General features: G+C 39.0%; 1 protein-coding gene across 1 annotated transcript in view; it reads left to right on the forward strand.

The window, feature by feature from the left end:
• pdhx (pyruvate dehydrogenase complex component X) overlaps positions 1 to 24,654 on the forward strand; it is a 33,081-nt gene that overhangs the window by 3,494 nt on the left and 4,933 nt on the right. Inside the window, exons 3-9 of the mRNA XM_044193818.1 lie at positions 1,738 to 1,838; positions 8,923 to 9,119; positions 10,447 to 10,545; positions 16,418 to 16,583; positions 17,082 to 17,229; positions 20,805 to 20,863; positions 22,427 to 22,585. Of these exons, the coding sequence (XP_044049753.1) occupies positions 1,738 to 1,838; positions 8,923 to 9,119; positions 10,447 to 10,545; positions 16,418 to 16,583; positions 17,082 to 17,229; positions 20,805 to 20,863; positions 22,427 to 22,585 (929 nt within the window). The remainder of the gene's footprint in view (positions 1 to 1,737; positions 1,839 to 8,922; positions 9,120 to 10,446; positions 10,546 to 16,417; positions 16,584 to 17,081; positions 17,230 to 20,804; positions 20,864 to 22,426; positions 22,586 to 24,654) is intronic.

Here is a 24,654-nt window from a genome sequence, read left to right on the forward strand (position 1 = left end):
GTAAGTGAGAAAGGGAAAGAGGAAAAGATAAATTCTCAGTGGCAAGAAAACACATCCAGGATGCTACTTTCTACCCATAAATTCATCATAAGAGAGCTTTCAAAAAGCACTTATTTTGTATGATGGTAATGGGATTTATTGTTCTACAATGGAATCTTGCTTGAAGAAAACCACCTATTTTCTAGCTTCCTGAATTAGAATTTAACATAAAATAAAACCATCTCTCTGGAAAGGTAAAAGAAGCTGTTTTTCCACATAGTTGCCCATTTTGAATTTTCTTCAAAAAACTGAAACAATATCAGCATCTTATTTTAGTAGATTCACATGTGCAGGTAATGTATGTTAACATAGCCCTGGCCTGCATAGATATGTAGTCTCAGTATCTTTTTTTGTTGTTATGCCTATTGCCTTTCTGGTAGAGTAGAGGTGAAAAGTCTTGGGGTCGCCTTTTTAATCTTTAATATTGCACATCACGCCTAACCCCTGGGGTCATGCAGTCTTAAAGCCTCATACAAATCCAATCTTGACTCCACTACTGTTTGCTCTCAGGGGTTTCCAACGTCAATACTCCCTCTGCTCTTTCAACCTTCCACTCACCCTTCCCCATCTGCTATTCCCTTGACCCACCCTGTTCCTCCTTTTTCCTTCCCACTCATCTCTTTACCTTAATCATAGCCTACAAACTCATGTCCTTTTCAATTTAGGTATTAATTTGAGGTTTTGCAAGATACATTTTTACCTTCGTACCGTCCTTGAGTTTCCTACTCTTTGCTACATTCCCAGGTAATGCACCCTCTTAAAGCTGCCAGAAGATAGAAATGTGACCAGATGTCACATCTGGATAACCTTTGACCTTTATCTCATATACCTTACCTCCTCGCATCTTAACACATGGATATATGTCACAAAGATGATTCACTCATACTGTGCCTACTCTTGACTCTCTCCATGAAATAGATTTACTGCAAGTGCTAAAGGCTAGAAAGTGCTACAGGCTACAGTGTTAACTAAAACATTCTTTAATCTCCACATTAAACTATTGATTTCTAACAAGAATTTCCTGTACAAACGAGCTGTACAACTGACAACAGTAGTTTTTTTGTTCTACTCTCCTTTTTGTCCAAGGAAATATTAAGGTCCATTTGTCTGTGCAATAACTCAAATGGGCTTCCAGTTGAAAAATACACAGGTGTTGCTCAAAATGGATAGAGGAGCATGGAAGACCTAAACCAGTGGCTCCTAATTGCCATCCTCTTTCATTGCTAAGCAGATGCTAATATATTCCAGCTCTCTCATGTGGTGGACCACTGGGAATCTACTGGGATTCTAAGGATAGTCAAAGATTTCAGCTTCTATTTGACACGCTGCATTTCCGTATCTAACATTCTTTCCCATTAAACATTGATTAGGCTTTTTATTTGATATGTAGGCCAAAGCCCTAGCAAATATTTTCTTGCACAACCTTTTTGTCCCTTATATGGAATTCTTTCATTTTCATGGCAACTGATTTGTTCTCTATGTGTGCAAAGACCCAGTGAAAGAGCAGTTGCTTTGAACACACTGCCAATGACATGATTCATGCATTTACAATCATAGCTAAAATGAATCATTTGTGCTTTAAGGTCAGAAACCCATTTTATAATGAAAAGATTGTTTGGGAATTAGGTGCTTAAAATGGCAAATAAATGTTTATATTATATTGAAAGTTCTTGGATTTGTTTTTTTTTACTTTTACAGGTGAGGCAGTGGCAGCAGGTGATGCCCTTTGTGAAATTGAGACTGACAAGGCTGTTGTTACCTTGGAATCTAATGACGATGGTGTCTTGGCAAAGATAATGGTGAGTGGGCAGAAACACACATAAACCTCTTCTGCAGGAGATGATTAGATAAGGGAATGTATTTGCAAATAACAGGTATACTTAAGCCCTGAGTATGGCTTTGGTGCGTTACCTATGAAAGCAGTTGGTTGAGGGAGTATTTAAATGCTGTGTATTTAAGTGTGTGTCAGCACCAGGATTTTAAATTGTGCTTTTTGACAAAAGTGCTTCACTTATCACTTCTTGTGTTAGTATGCCTTCAAACTATGTAAAGTCAGCGATTTGCAGTAGTTATGGTTATGTTTTTGAAATGAGTTTGTATTCACATAGAATATAGTCCTGTTAGTATTTATGTGTGAAGGTTTCAGGGTTCCTTCGTTGCCTATGCTAATTGGCTACATTTATTAAATCTGCTCTCCCTATACAGTGACAGCAAAGCTTTGACGAGGTGTCTTCAGTGACAAATATTTCTCTCCTTCCATCCGCCCCATTGTGCTGTTTGTCGTTTGAATTTTTAATAGGCTGCCAAAGACAGAGCGATCAGTTGTCTTTCCTCAGTACTCACATGTTCGTAACCACATGTTCGTCCCCCTGAACAGAAAGATGAAGATGTTTTATCTTTTGAATATTGGCTGATCTGTGAGAGATTCGAATCCACTATGTGAAGTGAGAGGGAATGGAAGTCATTATTTCCTAGAAGTTTAAGCAAGATTTAAGTAACTATTTCAGCTTCCTTATTTTAAAAACTGAGGAGTGACAGTGAGGTGTTGCTGTGTGTGTTCCCTATCTAATAATACAGCATGTTCCCTGGCCATGTAATTTTGGACATGCTGACATTCTGGTGAAGCCCAAGTGGATCAGGGTTTAATTACGTGATGTGTTTGTGCAACCTTAACAAAAAACAAATACACTGTCAGTCTGCACCAACAAATACACATCACAAATAAGCACACAGATACATTGTTCATGAACAATACACAGTCTTTTCTTACATGCACAGGCACAAACATAGAAATGGCTAAATTAATCAATTAATTATTGGAGTGTCAATTATAAACCATTGGCTTATAGCTTGTTTTTCCTTCCTTTCACTTCACTTGCTTCCATTCTCTCACATTCCTCCATCCTTGTCTTTGCCACTGTGGGGATGAGGTAGTTTCCATAGCAACCACCCAAGAATTGGGGGTAGCGGCTTTAGAGCTGAAGCTGGCAGAGAAAGATGGTCTGCAGTAGATAAGCCCCCTAGCTCTCACTCTCTCTGTAATAGAGAGTGTGTGTATAGTTAATAAGAAAAACCGCAGCTAATGGCAATATTTCAGAGATTTGTACAGTCCCCTTACATGGCATGGCCAATGTGGCATCCACTTTGTCAGAGTGCTTTGTGGGTCAGAGTGTGTTAGCCCTTCGTGGTGTAATTGTGCCTTTCCAAGCATTCAGTAGGTTTCTAATTTAGAGGCTACAGTAATTACCTGCCTGTGGCCAAATGCCTGCACAGGCTGCAGTAGACGTGGAACTCCCCGTGCTCCACAGGGGTTATTTATGGGGGTCAAGTACTGTTATGGCCCTCTACCAATTTTCAACCAACTCTTGGGGCTGAGAGAACACAGGATAGATCCTGCTCATATTGGGATGTGGAGGTTGGGGGGGAAGGAGCACCAGCAACATGAACAAAGATTACTGTATCTCATCATACTCTTTCTGTGTTGCTCTACCCTGACCCGAGGGCTTCAATCTGAAAATCTTTCCCAGGTACAATCAATCATAGCCTGTAGGAAATGACACACATGCATTTGCAGATACATACTATAGATGCACATCGCTCCTCTGTGTGCAGATGTATGTAAAGATGAATGCTATTGAGCTTGAAATGGAGAATACTGGCCTAGAAAGGGATTGATTGATTGATTGATTGATTGATTGATTGATTGATTGATTGATTGATGTGTACATGGCAGAAAGGACTGATGGATGTCTGATTCATGTATCAGTAGATGGATAAATTGATGAAGATATCCAACACGTTTTGCAGTGCTAACCTGTCAGTTTCCCATTCATTATTCCCTGTCCCCTTCTCTCTTCATCTCCACACACTGTCATCCAAGGGATCAATTTATCAATTGGTAGTATAAATCACTTTCTAACCTTGCAGTATTCTTAGGTCAAATGGATGAAAAACCTGTGTCTTTTGTCTGCTCCAGAATTTTTAACCAAATAATTTCAAAATGGGAGTACATAGCCTGTAGGCTGTTGGCAAAAAGGCTGAATTGAATTAGTTTACAGTCCATATTTTCTTTCAAGAAAGACCAGCAGTACATTGGGGAAAAGTGGATGGAAATGAAGTGACACATTATTTTTATGGCATCTAGCCTTTAGCGAAAACAAAGAGTGGAGAGCAATATAAAATATAGGCTAGAAAAAGGGAAATGACCAATTTAAACCCCGATTGTCACTGTTTTAATGATTAGAAAGCTAAACAAACATGTTGAGAAAGAATGAGTTGACTTGTGAGTTGCAGCTTGAATTGTGTTTTTATGTGTGAGATTACATTGGACTGGCAGACTGTTATTGCTAAGACGAAGGATGTGGCTGTAATCCTCTTTGTGCGATATCTGTCATGCTCTGTCAGACACAAACCTTGTCACACTCTCTGAACAAGATCTCTCTCTCTTTTTTCTGTTTATATGCCTTTCTAGGCTAAATCCATCTTGCTTTTACAAACAGGGTTCCTGCAGATTGTTAATTGGTATTAAAATGTCTAAAATCAATCTTTCAAAAATCTTAAAAATGATAAGATATGGTAAGTAGGATTTTATGAATCTTTTTTTTTCTGACGTTGTATAGCGCATGTCATGCAAGAGAACCAATAAAAACAAATGGAATGGTTAAAGTTGTCATATTGACATTAAAGGTGTGTTGACTGATTCACAGTGTCAATTCTAGCATTGAGTAACATGCAAGAAAACATTCCACTTTAAAAGTTGCCGGTGTAGCTGCCGGTTGCCTTTGAGCAGCAGTCTATAGCTAGCTATCACTAACTAGTAAAGATGAAAAGGCAGCAGTTTCTTTATTTGTGATGTATTTGCAATGAAACATTACAAAGTAGGGCTGCACAATTAATTGAAATATTATTGAAATCGCAGTATGGCCAAGTGCAACATCCAAAAGAGCAGAAGCTGCACTTTTTTGATAAAATGTGTAACAAAACAGCTTTATAATGAAGTACTGTAGCACTGCAGAGATGCCTTGGTCTACAAATCTTGTTTTCCAGATGTAAGAAAACATGTTTGTTTGGTACAGACCCCAACAAATGTCACATCAGCATGATTTTAATAGTTTTTTCAGAGAAAATGAAAATTGTGATGCAAAAATTATCATTCTTACTAATTGTGAATCATATCACAATCGTGATATCTGTCAAAATAATCGCAATATGATTTTTTACATATCGTGCAGCCCTATTACAAAGCCAGCCTGTTAAACTTGGTCAGCTTGTGCTGCATCCACAACGCCTGCAGAAAAGCTTGCTTAGCTACGTTTTCATAGGCTAGCTTATTAGATGAACTTGACCTCTGCATGCACTGCAACTTTTCCTCAGAATGGATGTTTCGAATGCAGCTTCATTTGTTCGGGACAAGTAAGCAAATGGCAAGTAAATTAGCAACCTACCACACCCATGGTATCGCCTAATACTACTTAGTTAGATGTTTGGCTGACTGCCACGTAATATTCTCATCACGATGAAACTATTCATAAAGTCAGTCTAACATTTGATTGTGTGGTCAGTTATAGTTGACTAATGCATGTAAACTTTCCACCCTTATCATAACCTTCCAAACTGTGCACGTTCACACGTCATAAGTGCAAATAGCACTACACCCTTGGGAGTAGGAGACCAAAATGACAAGTGAACAAGCATTGTCTTCAATCTAACTTGCCTTAAGGTGTAGGAACCCTGACAAATAAACATACCCACACACTCCACCTTAATTGTACCTTCGACTATACACTGTTTGACCACAATCTGATGCTCCCTGTAACAACTGGATGACAAACCTGTTTTATGGAATCTACATCAAAAGCTTTACCGCTACAGCAACCAACAATCTGTTAAAGTTAAAATAATGTTGATAACTGGCGAAGCGTATTGTAACTGAGCTGTTTAGACTCTCAGGGGGCTTGTATGGCTGAATGATAACAGCTTGGCGATAAGTGGGTTAAACTTCATAAATGGTCTAGTCTGACTATAATATCATTAGCCTAGCTGATGGGCTCTGGTGAGGTCCCTTAAGAGCCCTATCTGAGATCTGTTAGAGTTTTCACAGTGAGAATATTGCCATAGAAAAGGATAAAGACTGGATCAGACTGGTAGTGTGTCTTTCTTCACAGTCATGAGCCCTTTTTCATTAAGCATCAGAGAAAGGATGTCTGTGGAGACAGCGTGAAGAGCAGAGATTGCACATTTCCCAATTGTTTTATTCAGAAGTGGTCACCCACTTCAATGTAAATTTTGTCAATCTGACCATACTCATACAAAATATTATACATCTTTGGAAAAAACTGTATCTGGCCCAAAGAGTGTTGTTAAGTGTTTTGCCATGCTCCCTGTAATCACAGAGACTGTTTTAGAAGTTTTTCATACTCTTAAGTTTATATGGTGTACCACTCCAGATATAAGTACAGAAAGACTGTGAAGATGAAATATTTCTTCTAATTTGACATGCTTACAGTGAAGATGGGATTTTACTTCTAGCTTTGTCAGCAGCACCTCTTTGAGCATAAGTGAAACCAACTTTGCCAAACAGAGGATATTTGAACCATTGCAAATGCTGAGGTGTGAGTATCATTCATACACTGGTGTGAAAAAGTGTTTGCCCCTTCCTGATTTCTTTTTTTTTTTTGCATGTATGTCACACTTAAATGTTTGAGATCATCACCAAATTTAAATATTAGTCAAAGATAACACAAGTAAACACAAAATGCAGTTTTTGAATGAAGGTTGTTATTATTAAGGGAAAACAAAATCCAAACCTACATGGCCCTGTGTGAAATAGTGATTGCCCCCTAAACCTAATAACTGGTTTGGCCACCCTTAGCAGCAACAACTGCAATCAAGCATTTGCGATAACTTGCAATGAGTCTTTTACAGCGCTGTGGAGGAGTTTTGGCCCACTCATCTTTGCAGAATTGTAGTAATTCAGCCACATTAGAGGGTTTTCGAGCATGAACTGCCTTTTTAAGGTCATGCCACAGCATCTCAATAGGATTCAGGTCAGGACTTTGACTAGGCCACTCCAAAGTCTTAATTTTGTTCTTTGTCCTGCATCCCATAGGTTTCAATGTGTTCTATTGCCATTTGATGGCAGTGTTGAGTTCCACACCACTATAGTGCCCTAAGCATCTGTTTATGCAACTACCCACCATGCATACAGTAAACAGTGCATGTGATTTTACTGTAAGTATCCACCCAAGTTTTATGGTAGCGCTTCCACTTTTGTGAGAAATGCACTTGTCTTGCAGGCACAACTTTTGCACTTCGTGGTTTTCTTGTATTGCTCAACTTACACATTCTGATTGTCAGTAAAGCTAACTGTAACGTTGATTGGTCATCAACATGATATGCCTTTTAGAAATTGCAGTTCCTTGTTTTTTGTTAGGTATACATCCAATCAGGCTATCTAAATTTACACAGATCGAGAGTACAGTAGGGGTAGGATAAATATTTGACATTTCCCACAGGTTGAGAATTTATTTGTGGTGCTTGATCCTGGGAGGTGGGGGGTGGAGCAGCTGCAAACAGGACTGAGTATAGAGAGTCAGCTGCAAAACAGCATTAAATTCGCAAGCTACCTTGTAATTGTAGAGTGCACCATTCTATTAGGGTGCCAGTCACTCTGTACTTGCAAATGTGTTTCCTCACATACTTTACAAACAAAATACAGAAACCAAATACAAAATACAAAAACTCTATGTGGATGGGTTGTCCAAATTAATTCTACATTCTGTATAATGTGATATGTTTTGATAAATAATTTTGATAAACTGGCACCAGAATTATGATACATTTTATACAGCTGATTTGCAGGTTCATCTTTGTCTCTTTGTCTTCATGACCTTGCTGCAGGACAATTAGGTAACTAAAGTAGCCCAGAGTAAGCATGGAAGTGCAGCTCTTTCTAACAGTGAGCACAGATGTTCATATATTCTGCTGTTCTTTCCAGTTAGGCGGATATGGAATGCTGCTTTTGATTTTGCAAGCCTGCGAGAGGGAGGGGTGGGGGTGGAGTATGTTGATAACTGTGGATTTACTAATGGTGCTTTCAATTTTCACCATTTTATTGTGAAATTATACCTTATTTTTTCATTTGGTCAATTGATAAAAATTGCAGATTGCAAATCATCTCTTGGCTGATTAGTGGTGATGTTGGATGATTAAATACTAGAGCACAGCCAGGATCTGATTTCTTCTTGCGAGTCCTTTATTCTTCTTCTTCTTTCTTCTTCTTCTTCTTCTTGTATCGAGCAACACCTTTTAAGAGGCAGCTCACTAAGTGGATACCTTTCGTAAAATAGATGAAGTCCAGCAGCCCAACCCTGTGTATTGTGCCTGGCCTTTCATTTAGGCTGATCAATATTGACTGAGGAACAACACCTTGCACAGATTGGGGAGAGTAGCAAAATGCTTGCAATGGATTTGGATTACCCTGTAACAAGATAGTGAATCAATAGTTGACAGCTTTGAACAGCATGAAAACACATTGCACTCCAAGAACCTATTCCAGCACAGTCTGGTTTTTTGTAAGGTTTTTCAAGTTAACAGAGGGGGGAAATGAGATGATGGAAATTGATGTGAATGAGAAGGCAGTGACATTTTTCAAGAGGTCCCCTAATAATGGCTTTTGAAATGTTTATCTGTTTAATGACAACTGGTTACCTGATTAACTTCACCGTCACTTTCCCTTGATTAATTTTTTTTATTCTTTACTTCAAAATCATACAAGAGACCTTCACCTTTAATCTAGCAATGTCAGTTGTGACTGAATCAGTTTTGCTAATGCTCTCCCTTTATTGTATGAGTGCCTCTCTCACCCTTTCACCCTCTTTACAGATGGAGGAGGGCAGTCGCAACGTGCCCCTGGGCACTCTCATTGCCCTTATGGTGGAGGAAGGGCATGACTGGAAGCAGGTTGAGATCCCCCCCCCAGAGGCTGCAGCTCCACCTGCTATACATGCAGCTGCTGCCCCAGTTGTGCCCCCTGCTGCTCCTTCTCCACCTCCTCCACCAAAACCAGCCTCATCAGGACAGTGAGTGTCGCCTTCCTTCTTTTTAGCAGCTGAAATCATATTTGTCGACTGTATAAATGAATCAAATGACAGTGGATTTGCTAAAACCTCAAGAGTGAATACATGTCTATACACTCACCTCCTTGCCTAATATGGCCATAATGGAGGGTCACATCTTCTGGGCAGCAGTGGTTGTGGACATCTAAACTTACAATTTAGCCATCTTAACCAATTTGTATGGTATGTTTCAGCCCAAAAACGGATCATTTTGTCCCTAAATAAGCTTGGTTTTGTTTATATGTCAAGGTTGTTGTCGGTCAGCTCATTGTCATAGTGCTGTTAAACATCTGATTTGCTAATTAGCTAATACTTGTGACTAGTGCAATGTTAGCATCAAAATCAGGACATGCTACTTAACAGATATTGATTTTAAAGAGTATTACTAAACTACTCCTATTAAAGAGCTCTTTGTTCAAGTTTACAGAGCTAACCTTTGTAACCCATAGCACTTTGGAAAAAGTGACATGAGCTGAAGGCGTTTCCAACACTCTGTTCTAATGTATTATGATGTATGTTTTGTCTTGGTGGCCCCGTTGACCATCATGATGTCACAGGCTGTGGTCACTAAATTGTAGTGAAGTCTGGCATAGTTGGATAACGAGGTCCAGTAGCATAAAGATACATGAAAGGTGAACTAAAGCTCATCCCTTTTTGTTCAGTATACAGCATTGCTGATTTCAGGTTTTACAGTATCTTCTACCGTCTAAGACACTTCTCTGTTCAAATTCCAAAATGTCTGAGATCCTGCCTACCCCTGTTTACACAATAAATACTCTTGTGGAAAGCAAAAGAGCTGCCACAGAACAAACAGAGGCTATTTGTAATTCAAACATTTTATGCTGAATACGTCCACATATTCAGATTTGCACCTTGGCTATGTCAGCTTTACGGGTCAAAGATGAAACGTGGATGTGTTGTGCAGCAAGCATGATTATTAGGCTATAGATATAGGAATGGGCTAAATTAAGGCAGTTAGGTCAAGTAGAACTAAAACTGAGATGGCATCTGATCTAATTTATAGGTCCTTTACCAAGTTCTGTGAATGCAGGTGCTATGATCTCCTAAAGCTAGACTGAAATGCATTAAATAACCTTTTGCTGGACCAGGACTTGGTTTGTTGGGTACCTACTCTTCTTTCTAAGACTTAATAAATAAAGATAGGATTTGGCATTTTTCTATAATCAAAACAATCAGGCTTAATGTTAGGCATTTAAAGCAAAAGCATGAAGTTTAAAACTTGAAATGGAACTACTGTAAAATTGTGCCTTACTCTCATTTCCTTGTCCAGGTTACGTCTGAGTCCAGCAGCAAGACATATCCTGGACACCCATGGTGTAGACCCAAAATTGGCCACACCCACTGGACCAAGAGGACTTATCACCAAGGAGTGAGTATGGATAAATGGGCTAACTCCAAGGCCTGTTACATACTCCATGTGAGGTATACCCTCCTTTATGCAAACATGTACGATACAGAAACTGCCTGCTTACATAACAAACATGCTGACACCGGTTTCATTGGGCTCAGTCAGTTATAAAAAGCTTTTTTTTTGTATTATAAATTCAGTTAAATGCAATTTAATTAACAGCTACTGGTGACTGAAAATAGTGTGATATATCGAGGATTATTTTTTTAACCATATCTTTTCATCTTTGACTTCCGGCCAGTGATTTACTTCATTTGTTTACACAGGAAGTGATGTGTCAGCAGTAGGTGTTTGTTTAGCATTGTAAGAGGCCTGAGGGCACAGTTCGAAAGGGTCCCCTTGTGGCCACCATAATGCTGCAGTGTCTCCGAAGGAAAGAAATGTCAGTCGGAGCAAGGCAGGTTATAGCCACAGTGTTGGCAGTGTGAATGAAAATGTGGGCGAGACTAGAAGTGAAAAAATGTGACTTAAGAGGTGGTTACAATTTCAGGTGCTTATGTGGTGAATTCACTCTAATGGCTACCTTCTGTCAGTAGGGACCTGATTGAATGCTCTCGTTACCCACCTAACATCCTGCTGGGGAATCTCATTAAGCAGCTTCGGTTGCCATAGCAACCCAGTCTCCAGGACCCACTGGTGACCATAGAAACAGAGACCATATGTTTTTGGGGATGTGTCTCTTAGACAGTAAAAGAGAAATGTATATGAAGCTTCATAAACTAAACACTGTATAGAATGATAATCATAGAAATTCAGCGAAGCCTTTCCTCTTGTTGTAAATGTAACAAAAAAGCTGGATTTATAGTATAACCACTACGATTTATGTGTTTACAAACACCCATTTTATCATTCCCAATTACAAGTGTGTTTACAGTTGAGAGAGTGTCTCATATGCCTTCTTATTTAGCCAATTTAAAATCTAGTGTTTTTCTTAGAAGTTTGATTCCAGGTATGTAGCCCTTGCTGCCAACAGAAATTGACACAACTCAAGATACAAAGTTTCCTAGATAGCAAGAAAGGAACACCATTGAGAAAAGGCAGTTTCATATTTTTTTTGTCTCTCATTCCTTTGGTGAAATTAATTGTCTAGGTTAATAAGCACAAGCATGGTCTGTGCTGTGTGTGGGTGTCAGCATGATTTTTAGGTTTTGAAGTTTAAATTGTTTAATTAGTAATGTAGTTTTAATTATATCCCAAGGATTTTATTTGGCATGATTGCTCACTTACCTCTCTTTAAACCATGTGTTGGACTCGAGATTTGCACAAATGGCTTGCAAATTCCCTTACTGACACCTAGTCTGGCTAATTAGCTTACAAAGTCTTCAGAAAGGACGGTTGATTCTGAAAGAAAGTAGAGGAAGGTTCTGCAGGAGATGAAAGACTCTGGACGCAAAGAGGTTTACGAAAAAACAATGTGTATCTTTGCTAAGAGGCCTTCCTGAATTGAATGATTTGCTGTTACAAACAGTTTGCTGGCCAAGCCACAGATAGAAAGAACTACACAAAGCTTCACTTTTAAGGCACCACCTAGCTTGGGAATGAAAGGTGTATTTTGTGGCTTTTCTGTTTGGAAAAACAACGCATTTGAGGGTGCTGAATACATAACTTCAGGAATGGACACAGATGAATGCAAATGTTTTATTAGTTGGGAAAACCTGCTAATAAATCAGTAATATGTAGGGTGTCAAATATAATTATAGAAAAAAAACATGCTTTAAAATGTTCCCTATGATCCATCCATAGAAGTACAGTAAGTTATCAGTTAGTTATCTGTGCTCTGTAGACTACAAGTCTGCTGGTGTCGTGGGCTAAAAGATGCAAACTGTGTCATTCACTCAGATGCTAGGTGAGACAATAATTGATTGATAAGTCTGATGGCTGCTTACTTAAAAATTCAATTGGATTGGAAATTCATTGGCCAAAGTTTAGCTTCATAGCATCAGGTTAGCCAGTGACAACTACTGAATGGTAAAGCAAGACCATGCACATACCAGTGGCCGGCACAAGAGGAGTCTTTTGGAAGTGGTCTATTTAGCATAATTTGGAGGGGAAAATGTTCATATTTGGGACATACTGAGTAGCCAATTGATACCAACCTTTTTAAATTGGTGTGATTTTAGCCTTTTCCTTTTTAGCCAGTGTCTTCTGGATATTTAGTTGTAATGTTCAATTTGATTTCACAGAATAGCTGAACCTAGGTAATAGAGGCTATAGCTTAGGTATGTTGTGAGACTGAACAGTTCTGTTCTTGTTGGAAACTAAATCTCCTTGGAGAGAATAGTTTCATATAGGCTTAGCTCCTTCAAGAGAGGGCAGAATAGACCCGATTTCCCTTCCTTTGTCCTTTGGCACATCAGATAAGACTGAAACCAGGGAAAGGTGCCCCTCCCATTCCACCCTCTGCTCGAGTGAGGCCCCTCTGTAGTGAATAACAGAGGTCACGCAACTCAGGAATGAGATCATAGCATGTTACAGACTGGGTACAAAGAAACACATTTCTATCACTACTTTTTTCTCCTTTTATCTTTCATCATTGTCATGAATAGCAATGGTAGCCAGGAGGCAAGGCTAACTCAGTAACAGGTAAAGGTTTCAATGATTTTTACCTCACAATGGGTCATGCCACTAGTGTTTATACTTTACAAACAGAACGATTGTATGACTGTACCCTGTGGAAATGCAGGGGAAATGCAACCATTTATGTGGAGAGGATAACAATAGAAATCTATGATGTGTATAAAGGACTGATAAGTAACCCGTCTGATTTATTTATTAAGTATGAAGCATTACATTAGTTAAAGCAGGATACCCATTTTGAAACTTCAACAAGGAACAACAATAGTGAAGTCTATGAATTGTGACATCTTTATTTATTTCACTTTTTGCTTCCTATTGCTTCCTAGAAGTTTAGTACTGTGAATGGGAAAACTCACAAAAAGGGGTTACATAGCAATAGGGGCTGGCCCAAAAGAGTATTTATTAGGTGTAATTGGTCAGGTTTATTTTTTTATCTCTGGCTCTCTGGCATGTGCAGGACCAGAACTGTGCTTCAGTTAAAGTACTAACTTTACTTCAAATTGTTCACTTAATCAGAATACACAAAGAACCTACGTGTAACCTGTAACATACATACAGTATGTTACAGGTAAAACACAATCTAACAGTATTGACTTATACCTAAGGCTATAACAAAGGACTGTTAGAAAAGAATGTTATTGCCTTGTAGTAGCATGTCAAAGTCAGCCATATTGTCATATTGTCTCCCAACAACATTGTTACTCTATTTTGTAAAGTCTTCTGTTGTTTCAAAAGCATTTGCTGCAACACTTTGACTGCAAAACTAACTAGCTAATGTGGCTTAGGTGTACTTTCTGTGTATGCATGATGCTTCTCTGTGATATTACTAAAGGCAACTTCTCTTAACGTTATTAGAAAATGACCAGACTACAGCATTGTCCTCTTTTACACTGGACTCAATTTCAGCCATAATTGCTTGTTTAAATTCCCTGAATTTGTATTTAAGATTGTTCATACATTACATTTTTTAATGCGGATGAAAAAGGCATATTGCACACCAGTCCAGTGGAGCAGCTTTAATGACTGAACACCCTTTCTCCCATCTTCGCCTGTCCTAGGTGGCAGTAAAAGTTTATTCATATATGTACATTTGGTGATCATTTTATGTGTGTGTGTTTGTTAGTGTGTGTGTGTGTGTGTGTGTGATGTGCATGTGAGCACTGCCTCGTTCCCTTTTTAATATTCTACTCTCCTCTCCCAGTCTTTCAGAGGCTCCTTTGCCTCGGCTGTTAGTAAGGGTGTAAATGGTTGGTGTGAATAGCACATGCCAGCCAGCTACACAAAAGGTATCTATGGTGTCATCGTCAAGTGGCCACTGTAGGCTGCAGCTGTCTTGAGTTCCTCTTGAATTTATATGGGATATTCCTAATACATTCACACTCAAGAATAAGGCAGGTTTTGCACAACTTAGCATTTTGGATCCTTTTTTATCTTTCTTTTTACTTTTTTACTTGTAATATCGTTTAATCTAATTTGTATCATCATTTTGTTAATTTGCTTGCTGCGTCCTCTTTTTACAAGCATTCAAAGTATAAGTCACATATAACTTCTATGCTCCGTTTTCTTTTTTTATGTGGTGGTCTGTAATCATTAAACACTCAGCATGGTCCTCTCAGGTTAGCTGGGGGGATTTCCAAGTTGCCTCAGTCCCTCCAAAACAAATACTCCAATCAGTGAGAGAAAGGAAGGAGCTAGTGTGCTAGAGGAAATAAAAAGATGCATCTTGGAGAGGGAGGAAAAAAATAGGAGAAAATAGCTGTGGGGCCCAGACTGTTCGCGGCTACATGGTGAGGTCAGAGGCAGCTGGTCCAGACAAAAGACTGGATGCGTGTTGGTAGGGGGACCCCAGTGCACTGAACTAGAACCAGAGAGCTTCAAGCAGGCACACCTGATACCTGCCCCTCCCACTTGTTTCACTGCTAAGACCAAAATGAATCCAGGGTAGATCCAGTAGGGACCTGATTGACCAGGGTAGATCTTTCAGTAAATCGTGATTCCATCCTTCTTTACCTCGCTCTTTTTCTCTGTCTATCCATACTCAGTGTAGCGGTCTGCAGTATCCTCACCAAATCATATCATCACTTCCTCTACTACCTTTATGAAACGGCAGCAATTTGATGTATTAGAAATATACTGTATGTGGAAAATGTAGCAGTAGAAGATGCCTTATACAGAGAAATGTTCCCTATTATATATAAACGGGCCAATGTGATAAAACTGATATGCCTGACCTTACTCTGATGGGGTTTATTTGTGACTAACAAATAATTCTCACGACGCCCATCCACTGGAGGATAATTGAAAGTTACCTCATTCTACAAGTCTCACAAATACAAACCAGATAAAACTAGGTGAGTGCTACTTCTAAGCTTGCCAAGTGGGAGCATATGGGTGAATAATGCATTATTGTACTGTCATAAGCTGTGCCAGTTCTGTTTCATTCACTTGTAATTTCATTTATAATGGTCAAAGCAAAATAAAAGAAATAGCAGCACTTTTCATTCAGAAAGAAATAGCTTGATTTACTTTTTCACAGAAAAATTATGCCACCATTAATAAATTCCAGAAATGAAGAAGAACAGGATGAAAAGAAAGTTTTGCAGCAGCTTACAGTTTACATGTGCAGTTCAACAAAGATGGGCCCAAATAAAATTGACACAAAAGCGTTATTGCAGTCTGCAAAATATTTCAGAAGAGGCTGGGAAGCATTTGTTCTCATGTAAATGTTTGTAATTGAAAATGTGTTCATGAATATTTCATCTTATCCAGGTATAATATTTGTCCAAGTTCTGAGCCAATGCTCCACTGTGTTGGCTGCCATAGTGGTTCAGGTATATTTACAGCTTGTTGTCCCTTTTTATTTCCATCCACATAATGGATCCATCCATCCTCCTTCCCCTCCCCCTCTAGCTCCATAATGAAAAATATCAAGTGGCCTACTCACAAGTTTAACTCCAGAGTTTTTCCTGTTTATACACAGTTTTATCCCACAGTAAAGTATGCCAATCTAGATGTACATTAATACTGAAAAAAAGTGAATACTATACACAGGAATTCCTGTTCTCATGGTCTTCACCAATGCAGATGTGTCATTAGAAATTGGGCAATTGGGTTATATTTGGGTTTCTAGTCTAGTCTTGTAAAAGAATAATAACATTATAATAATATTAAATCATTGTGTACATTTTATTATTTAAAAATGTTAACGCTACTGTATAAAATGATGCCCTCATATATAATGTTTTTACTTTAACAGAGATGCGTTGAATCTCTTGAAGATGTCTCCTGCCCCCAAAGCAACCCCAGTCATGGCTGCCCCAGCTGCCCCAAGTCCTGTCCCCACCCCAGCAGCTACCCCTCCACCCACAGGCAGCAGACCCAACATACCTCCCCTCTCTGTACCAGGGAAACCAGGAGCACCGGTGAGCACTCCCCACGCTATCTGTCACTCTCTCTCTCTCTGTGGTAGTGCTAAAATAATACAAGATTAGAAAACTTCTGATAGCTCAATTGCTTTTGGTATGCCTGTGGAACACCACAAGCACTGTACCCAACAAACAGATTTTATCTTTATTTGCGAACTCTATTCTTGTTTATAGCCCTTTTTTGTTGTTGTTGTTTTGTTTTTAAGATAAATTATAGTGTTCATGAGTGTGTAGGCTGTAAAATATGACCCACTGATGTCCAAGACTTGGTGCAGATGCACACATTTTTCATTCATGAACTCATTGTGACAAGTTTGACAATAGCATCTTTACATTGTTAATGCCATGCATTTTTGGAGTGATTGATGGCAGCTGAGATATGTCTGACTATCATTCTTTTTCTTGTCTGCCGTCTTTCCCTGTTGTCTCTCTCAAAATGTCCTTTTCTCCTCATTCAATTATATACCTCCCCTTCCCTCCACGTGTCCTCCTCAGGGCACTTTCACAGAGATCCCGGCCTCAAATGTCCGCCGTGTGATTGCTCAAAGACTAACGCAATCGAAGACCACCATCCCCCATGCGTATGCCTCAGTTGACTGTGACATGGCTGCCGTCATGGACCTCCGCAAAGACTTGGCCAATGGTAAAAACACAAATCTTTGAGGGAGTGTGTACACATTAGCACTATTCTTCATGCGCACAACTTTTCCATGAAGATGTGGATTTCAGGGTTTTCACATGACTGCTCATTTGACAAAGAAGACAGTCTTTTGCATTGAATTAAGCTCTGGTACATGTCGTCTCAGTTAAGGTAGTCATGTACGCCTGGTTCAAACTAACATACACACACATCTCTACCATTCCGTAGAGATGGCTTTTCTTTTTCTGATACAGAGAAATTGGTGTGTGTGTGTGTGTGTGTGTGTGTGTGCATGTGAGAGATTAAAGGAAAAACCAACATAAAGTGTCTTAGTAAGGTGTTGGGCCACCACTTGCTTGCCAGAACACCTTCAGTCCCCCTTGGCATTGATTCTAGTCTCTGGAACTCTACTGGAGGGATGGAACACCATTCTTCCAAAAGATTTTCCTTTATTTGGGGTTTTGATGATGATGATGATGATGATGATGATGATGATGATGGTGGTGGTGGTGGTGGAGAGCACTGTCTAACACGTCGGTCCAAAATATCCCACAGGTGTTCAATTGGGTTGAGATCTGGTGACCGCAAAGGCAATAGCGTATGATTCACATCATTTTCGTACTCGTGAAACCATTCAGTGACCCCTCGTGCCCTATGGATGAGGGCATTGTCATCCTGGAAGAGACCACTCCCACCAGGATAGAAATATTTCATCATAGGATAAAGGTGATCACTCAGAAAAACTTTGTATTGATTTGCAGTGTGATCTATGATTGCGGGCCACCTACTGCCCCCATGTTCCTGCTTAAAAACCGCTACTACAATTATTATTATTAGTCTTACTATTATTGTTGGGTCTCTGTATTATAGATTATGGTCTAGACCTGCTCTATATGACAAGTACCCTGAGATAACTTCTTTTATGATATGGCACTATATAAATAAAATTGAATTGAATTGAATTAAGGGGACAAGTGGACCCAAGCCATGCCAGCAAAATTCCCCCCCACAGCACAACAGAGCCACCGGATCCCCTCACTGTAGGGGTGAAGTAGTCAGGCCTGTACCGTTCTCTTGGTGTACGCCACACACGCACTCGCCCACTTGTCAAGAATATGGTGAAGGATGACTCATCTGACCATATCACTTTTTTCCCACTTCTCCGTAGACCAGTGCCTGTGGTTTTCACACCACTTAACTCTCAAATGTGCATTCATCTTTGTAATGAGGGGTTTATGGCCTGCAACCCTACTATAATATCCCTCTCTATGTAATTGCCGACAGACTGTTCTTGCTGACCCAGTCTGAACACGTCCTGCATTGACATTCTTAGTCACCTGAGGAAGAGTTGCTCTTCTGTTTTTCCTTACATATCGCACTAATGCACGAGCATCACAGCCATCAAATGTGCGCTATCGACCACAATTTCTGACCCTATTTACTGATTTCTTTCCCATAGATCTAAATATAGTTTTCCTTTTAGTTACTGTTCTTATTGAAACACTAGCCAGTTGAGCAGTCTTTGTGACTGAAGCTCCTGCCATCGGTGCCCCAACAATGAATCCTCTTTCAAAATAACTTAAATCTTTTCCTTATGCCATCTTGATACAAAATCAGAATCAACTGGACCTGCTAATTTTTATACATGCATAGAGCATGATTGGATGTTAAATGCTTAATTGTGCCATACAGTGCACCTGTGTGGAAGCATCTGCGTTTGTTATGTTTTTCCACTCATTTATTCAGGTTTTTCCATTAATTTGTCACCCATCTGTATATCCCCTGTGTCTAAGAATAACCTGACATGGTGTGGGTGGGTGAGAGTTCACATGTTGTATGGTTTATGAAGTGGGTATAAATGTGGCGTAAATGGCTGAATCAGATCCAGAAGCCCAACGCCCCCCGAGGGCTCAATGCTGCGTAATGGAATCTTGGAAACATATCTGACACTGGTCAGATCTGCTCTTTCTTCACACCACACACCATACAACATAATGTCACTCCCACAGTTAGTCATACACATAGCACATAACTCTGATCTACAGTTTCTCACATTTAACTAATGGAGTGGCTGCCTCTGCTAGCTTGAAATTGCTCACTCCAGTTTAGAAAGCAAATTGTATCAGTTCAGTGACATAATTTGGTTGAAATGGAACCTGTTTTCATTTATAACAGTAAGGTTTCATTCATTTAGTTGTTGCTTTGTGCTTATAGGACAGTATTCTACCAGAGTAATCATTTCTCTCCAGTTCATAGTGTTTCAAATGAATTCTTTAGAGTGTTTGGCTCTTTTGTGCACCTTTTGTGAAAAATGACAGTATTCAAGATAAAGTAATAAAAGATTCTGGAAAAGCATGAAAGGCCTCTGGAGAAAAGCATATGTGTGAGGGCAATATAAGCAAGAGGAAAAGAGCTTGGTCCATCCATCCATACAGTATCAGTAAGGTAGGTACTGTATCGATGGATTGAGCCTGGTAGAGCTTGACTAATAAATAAAATACTAGCAGGACCTAGCACTGTCTTCCTCATGTTTTGGCAAGCTGCTCTTTTACTTTCTCAGCCTCACAGTCTTCTCTAGCAACTGTTATTGAGCTAACCGCAGTTTCATGTGTGGCTTGCATCAGGATGTGTGTGTGTGTGTGTGTGTGTGTGTGTGTGTGTGTGTGTGTGTGTGTGTGTGTGTGTGTGTGTGTGTGTGTAAGGTGAAGAGAGGCTTACACCACAACCAGAGAAAGGGAACGTTGTTCATGTGTCACAACAGTAATTTTTCAGCATTTTGGTACTTTCAGCCAAGAAAACGTTTATCCTTAACGGCTTTCATGGATTCCTAAAATCTAACCAATGCTTACTTTGGGCCATTTTTTGTATTGATATAGTAAGAGTACTTTGTCAATTTCCTATTTTTAAACATTTAGTTCAACATACTAGCTTTATTTAGCTTAACTTTGCCTAGCTGTCAAACAAACAGTAAATCTCTCTGGATCCTGTCTCTGTCATGGAAGAAATGGGACAGCCATTCCAGGCCTATTAGCGAGGTTGTGTGTGTACTGAGGGATTCTCTCTCCCCGGTTGTTTTTGTGGACCCTCATTGTTCAGGGGCAGCGCGATTTCACGGTTAGCTCGTTAATCATCCCGCTCACAGCATTTATAACGGTCTGGTACTGCACTAATGGACACTGGTAAAAGTTGGCAGCGATGCCAGGCCAAGCCCGCCTGACCCACTGGTGTCACATAAGGAGAGGGGGGTAGAGCAAATGCTAGTGACTAGTGATTTATACAGAGAGGGACTGATTCTTATCACCTGGAGTCTAGGTCAACAAGATATAGGCGATATAAGAGATTTGTCTTCCCTCTGAGGGAATGTGTAGTATAACTCACAGGTCTTGTATAGAATACATGCCATATGTCCATTTGTTGTCACCCAATATTTGTCTTTGGCCCTACCTAGGCAGTTAGAACCACCTCTTATTAGCCATCCAGCCATCATACAGCCTTTATCGTGGTGATAAGCAGAAATTACTTGATTTTCATTAGAGCTTGAATTGGGCTAACAGACTGTTTTTTCTTTGTCTTTTCAGAACAAATCAAAGTGTCTGTTAATGATTTCATTATCAAGGCAGCTGCTGTTACACTTAAAGTAAGTATTGGTCAGAATCACTTCTTTGTTGTAATTTGTTAGTTTAACCTGTTTATCCTTGTTTATTTATCGCGGAACCATGTGTATATTTATAATACACATGGTTATACTTATTTGTTATGCTTATATACTTTTAGTGCTTAACAAAGCCTGTGGACACACAGCAATCTGTAATTCATACTGTATATGATTTCCAAGGCAACATCATTTGGTCACTAAGTTCTATATTATTCTGTTGTCCTCATTGCTAACTTATTCAGATGGTGAATCAACTGGTAGCAAAAGCCTTGCCATTATAAGACAAGACTAAATATAGACTCTGTTCATTTTGTTCTCTTTTATGTCAGTTGATGGAAATTCTGAGGAACACAAATTGATGGACAGAAATCTCAGAAATGCATGTTTACAGCTACAGCTCAAATATTTTTTTTTCAAAATAAATGCTGTAAAGAAAGATACTGATTGATGATGATTTGAGGAATATATGGAGGGAAATGGAGGTTGAAAATGTATTTGGTCTTCTTATAATTTAGTTATTCAGTGGCATCTGATAAGAACAGTTTTGCTTATCGTCTACGTATCTTTATCACTTATCATGGAATATTGTATCTGCTTCACTGAATATGTGTTGGCCTTAAGCATTAACATGTGCCAGACGTCATGGGAGCTCAATGTTGCACTATGCAAAGTGTAGGAAGATATAATATGAAATCCTGCTATATGGGGATCAAGCAACAGCTGAGAAACATAGCTGTTTGGTGCATGTGTTACAGTAAATGTGAGGAATGTGGAACAAAAAGTGTATATTTCCCAGTTAATGTGACTGTAAAATGCCAAAGAACCACATGGCTCTCTCACAGTCCAGACACTATGTTTTACTGTTAGTGCAATATCTCACATGGCCAAAATACCTCTTTGGATTGGCTTCTGCCCTAAACTGAGAAATGCGATTCTCTTGTGTAACACTGTAACATCAGAAATTTGGCAAAATCAACTGTACTTTCACCCGAGTTGACCTAAGTACAAGAGGAAGCGGCTTCTGAGACCAATTTTGTTCCACCTTTTTTAACAAACTGGTGTGTGTAGGTGTTCCACTGTACTTTTTGTAGGCAGATGCAGCTTTTCTGTGATTAAACTAATATTATGTTAATGAGGCTCTACCACAGCAGATTCATCAAGATCTACTTCATTGAAATTCCTCAGATTATTTATGCATAGACATCTACAGTGTCTTTATAGATACAGAAAATCTGTTTTTAGATATGCTTGCCTGATAGCAAGTGTATACGTTCACCACCAAATTGAATAATTCCCACATTTACTTCAATATAATGCTTTTTTGATTGTTATCATAATTGATTCCTATGCATACTGCAGGTCATATTATAGAAAATGAACATTTTTTGGTATTGTATCAGACTTTGATTTGCTTCTCCACACTCATGAACTGCACCGAAGCACCATGTAACCAAATCAGGAAGGCATTTTATCTCTCTTTGTCCAGTTATATTCCCCTGTTAATATCTGTCAGGAACTGGACTGACCTCTGACTTTTTATCCTAGGAGATGCCAGAAGTGAATGTGACCTGGTCTGGTGATGGACCCCGTGCACTTGATTCAATTCACATTTCAATCGCAGTGGCGACTTGCAAAGGCCTCATTACCCCCATCATCAAGGATGCTGCAAACAAAGGAGTCCAGGAGATCTCAGCTAATGCTAAGGTAAAAATCACACGGTTCAGAGGAATTAAAGACAAAAAAACATAATAAACCATTATGTTATAATGTGTTATGAGGTAAACTTGATGTGAGAGTTGTCTTCTAAAGCCTCCTCGCAAGGGTATTTTTCTCAAGCTTGCTTTGCTGTTTATAGGTGATAACTTCAACCTGCGGGGGCATTCAGTGTATCACTTCAGTCGAAGACATAGAGTTTTCCTGTTGATTTGTACGTGGGAATAGATAAGGGATTTGACACATGACTGCAGCCCAGTTGTATGAGAAAACGAACTTTGTGGGCATCTGTAGAGTTGTGCTCGCCTTCTGGCTAGAACGTCATTGCATACAAAGTAGTCTCTCTTTTTTTTTTCCCTGTTGTCTGTCAGATTATGTAGAGTACAAATAGCAGTTTCAGATCAATTGGATAGATCTGTAGATAACTGATTATATTTGGGATAGTTTGATTTTTGGGTTGTTAGGTTACAGGTCTCAGCTGTCACTGGCCACAGATGGAGTATAAAGCAACAATGGTTAGCTCTTTCTCCTGCTCACAGTCAGCAGCTGGGGACAGGCATTTATTCACAAACATATAAATATGCTCTCAAACCTGATAGGCATGTACAGACACACATACACTCTTTAAAGACATACAGAGATCAAATAGATGAGTTTTTCAACAATGAACGCAATGTCTCTCACCAGCAGTGACCTAGTGTAATATTCCTAAATGTTCAGGGCCCATATTTATGCCTGTTATGTCTCAGTGAAGATATGATGTCTGATTCAACAGCTAGTAGACAAATGTGGAAGACTCATGACTGTTTCCATAAAACAGTATTGTTAACAGTGTTGGAAGACTGCGTTTTAACCTAATGACACAATGTTAGCCTGAACAGTGTTGATATCACATCAGCCTCGGCAGCAGTAGTAGTAGCAGTGACGTAGCAGTAGCAGCTGTAATAGTAGTTGCAGTGACAGTGGCTGAGGTAGTATTAGTATAGTAGCATTTGTAGTTGTGCTCAAAACCAATTTATACTTGGCAGGGGTAAGAATATGTGTGGTGGTTTTAGGGGAATAGACACCGTATGTCCTGTGAGTGTCAGTGAGAGTTCTTGAGAGAGAGAGAGTGAGTGGGTGTTTAATTAGGTTTAAACATACTTCTACTCAGATTCCAAAATTTATGACTATGCTGTAATGGCATAAATCCATGCAAACAGATCTTGCAATAGATGCGATTGCTTCAGCCCCGTGAGGTGTTGTCTGTTTGTCTGGACAGACATCTTAGCGCACTAATGCTATACTGCCAGTGTTAGCAAAACTAGCTTTGAATATGGTGCTTTAGTGCTGATGGAAATTATGTGTTGCCTCAACATGTGGTTGTATAGATTAGTAGTGTTGTGAAGTATTTCATTACAATTTGACACACTTTTTTACACTTCGCCCATTTGTTTTTAATGAACTCTTTGAGTGCATAATTTTTGTATTAATTTTTTTTTATACATAGCAGAGTAAGTGCAAAGTACTGACATTTTAGTACAAGATTTTTCCTCATATATATGCATAGTTTATACATAGTACAGCATACTTAGCATTCAACCTTTATGTTCTATGTATTATATACACACAATAAGACATTTAACACAGTCCACCATATGTAATAAGACAACACAAAAATTAAAAATTAATTAAAAATTTGCAAAACATTATAAAATCACAAAGTAATGCTTATAGCATTGCACAGAGTGTGAGCGATTAGTGTTATATGATATATTAAAATACAATATAGTACAGAATATTTTATAACTGTTTTGTAATCAGAAATACTTAATAATAATGCAAAGTCTTGTTTTATTTAATCTGTCTTTACTCTGTCTCCTTTATTTCTGTTTTCCATTTTTTTCCCTATCCCTTTTGTTACTGTAGCCAATATTTGATGGAATTGCTGTAATGTGCTCTCTTTGGTAAAGATTAGCTGTTCCATTTTTAGTATCGATTACCATAGATGTTAACAGAGTGAGAAAGGGTTTTTCAGTGTTGATGTTTAGTGTTTGGATTTGGTATCATTGTAAGTGCCC

This window comes from Siniperca chuatsi, linkage group LG4, assembly GCF_020085105.1.
Source record: "Siniperca chuatsi isolate FFG_IHB_CAS linkage group LG4, ASM2008510v1, whole genome shotgun sequence".
In the NCBI taxonomy this organism is placed as follows: Eukaryota; Metazoa; Chordata; class Actinopteri; order Centrarchiformes; family Sinipercidae; genus Siniperca; species Siniperca chuatsi.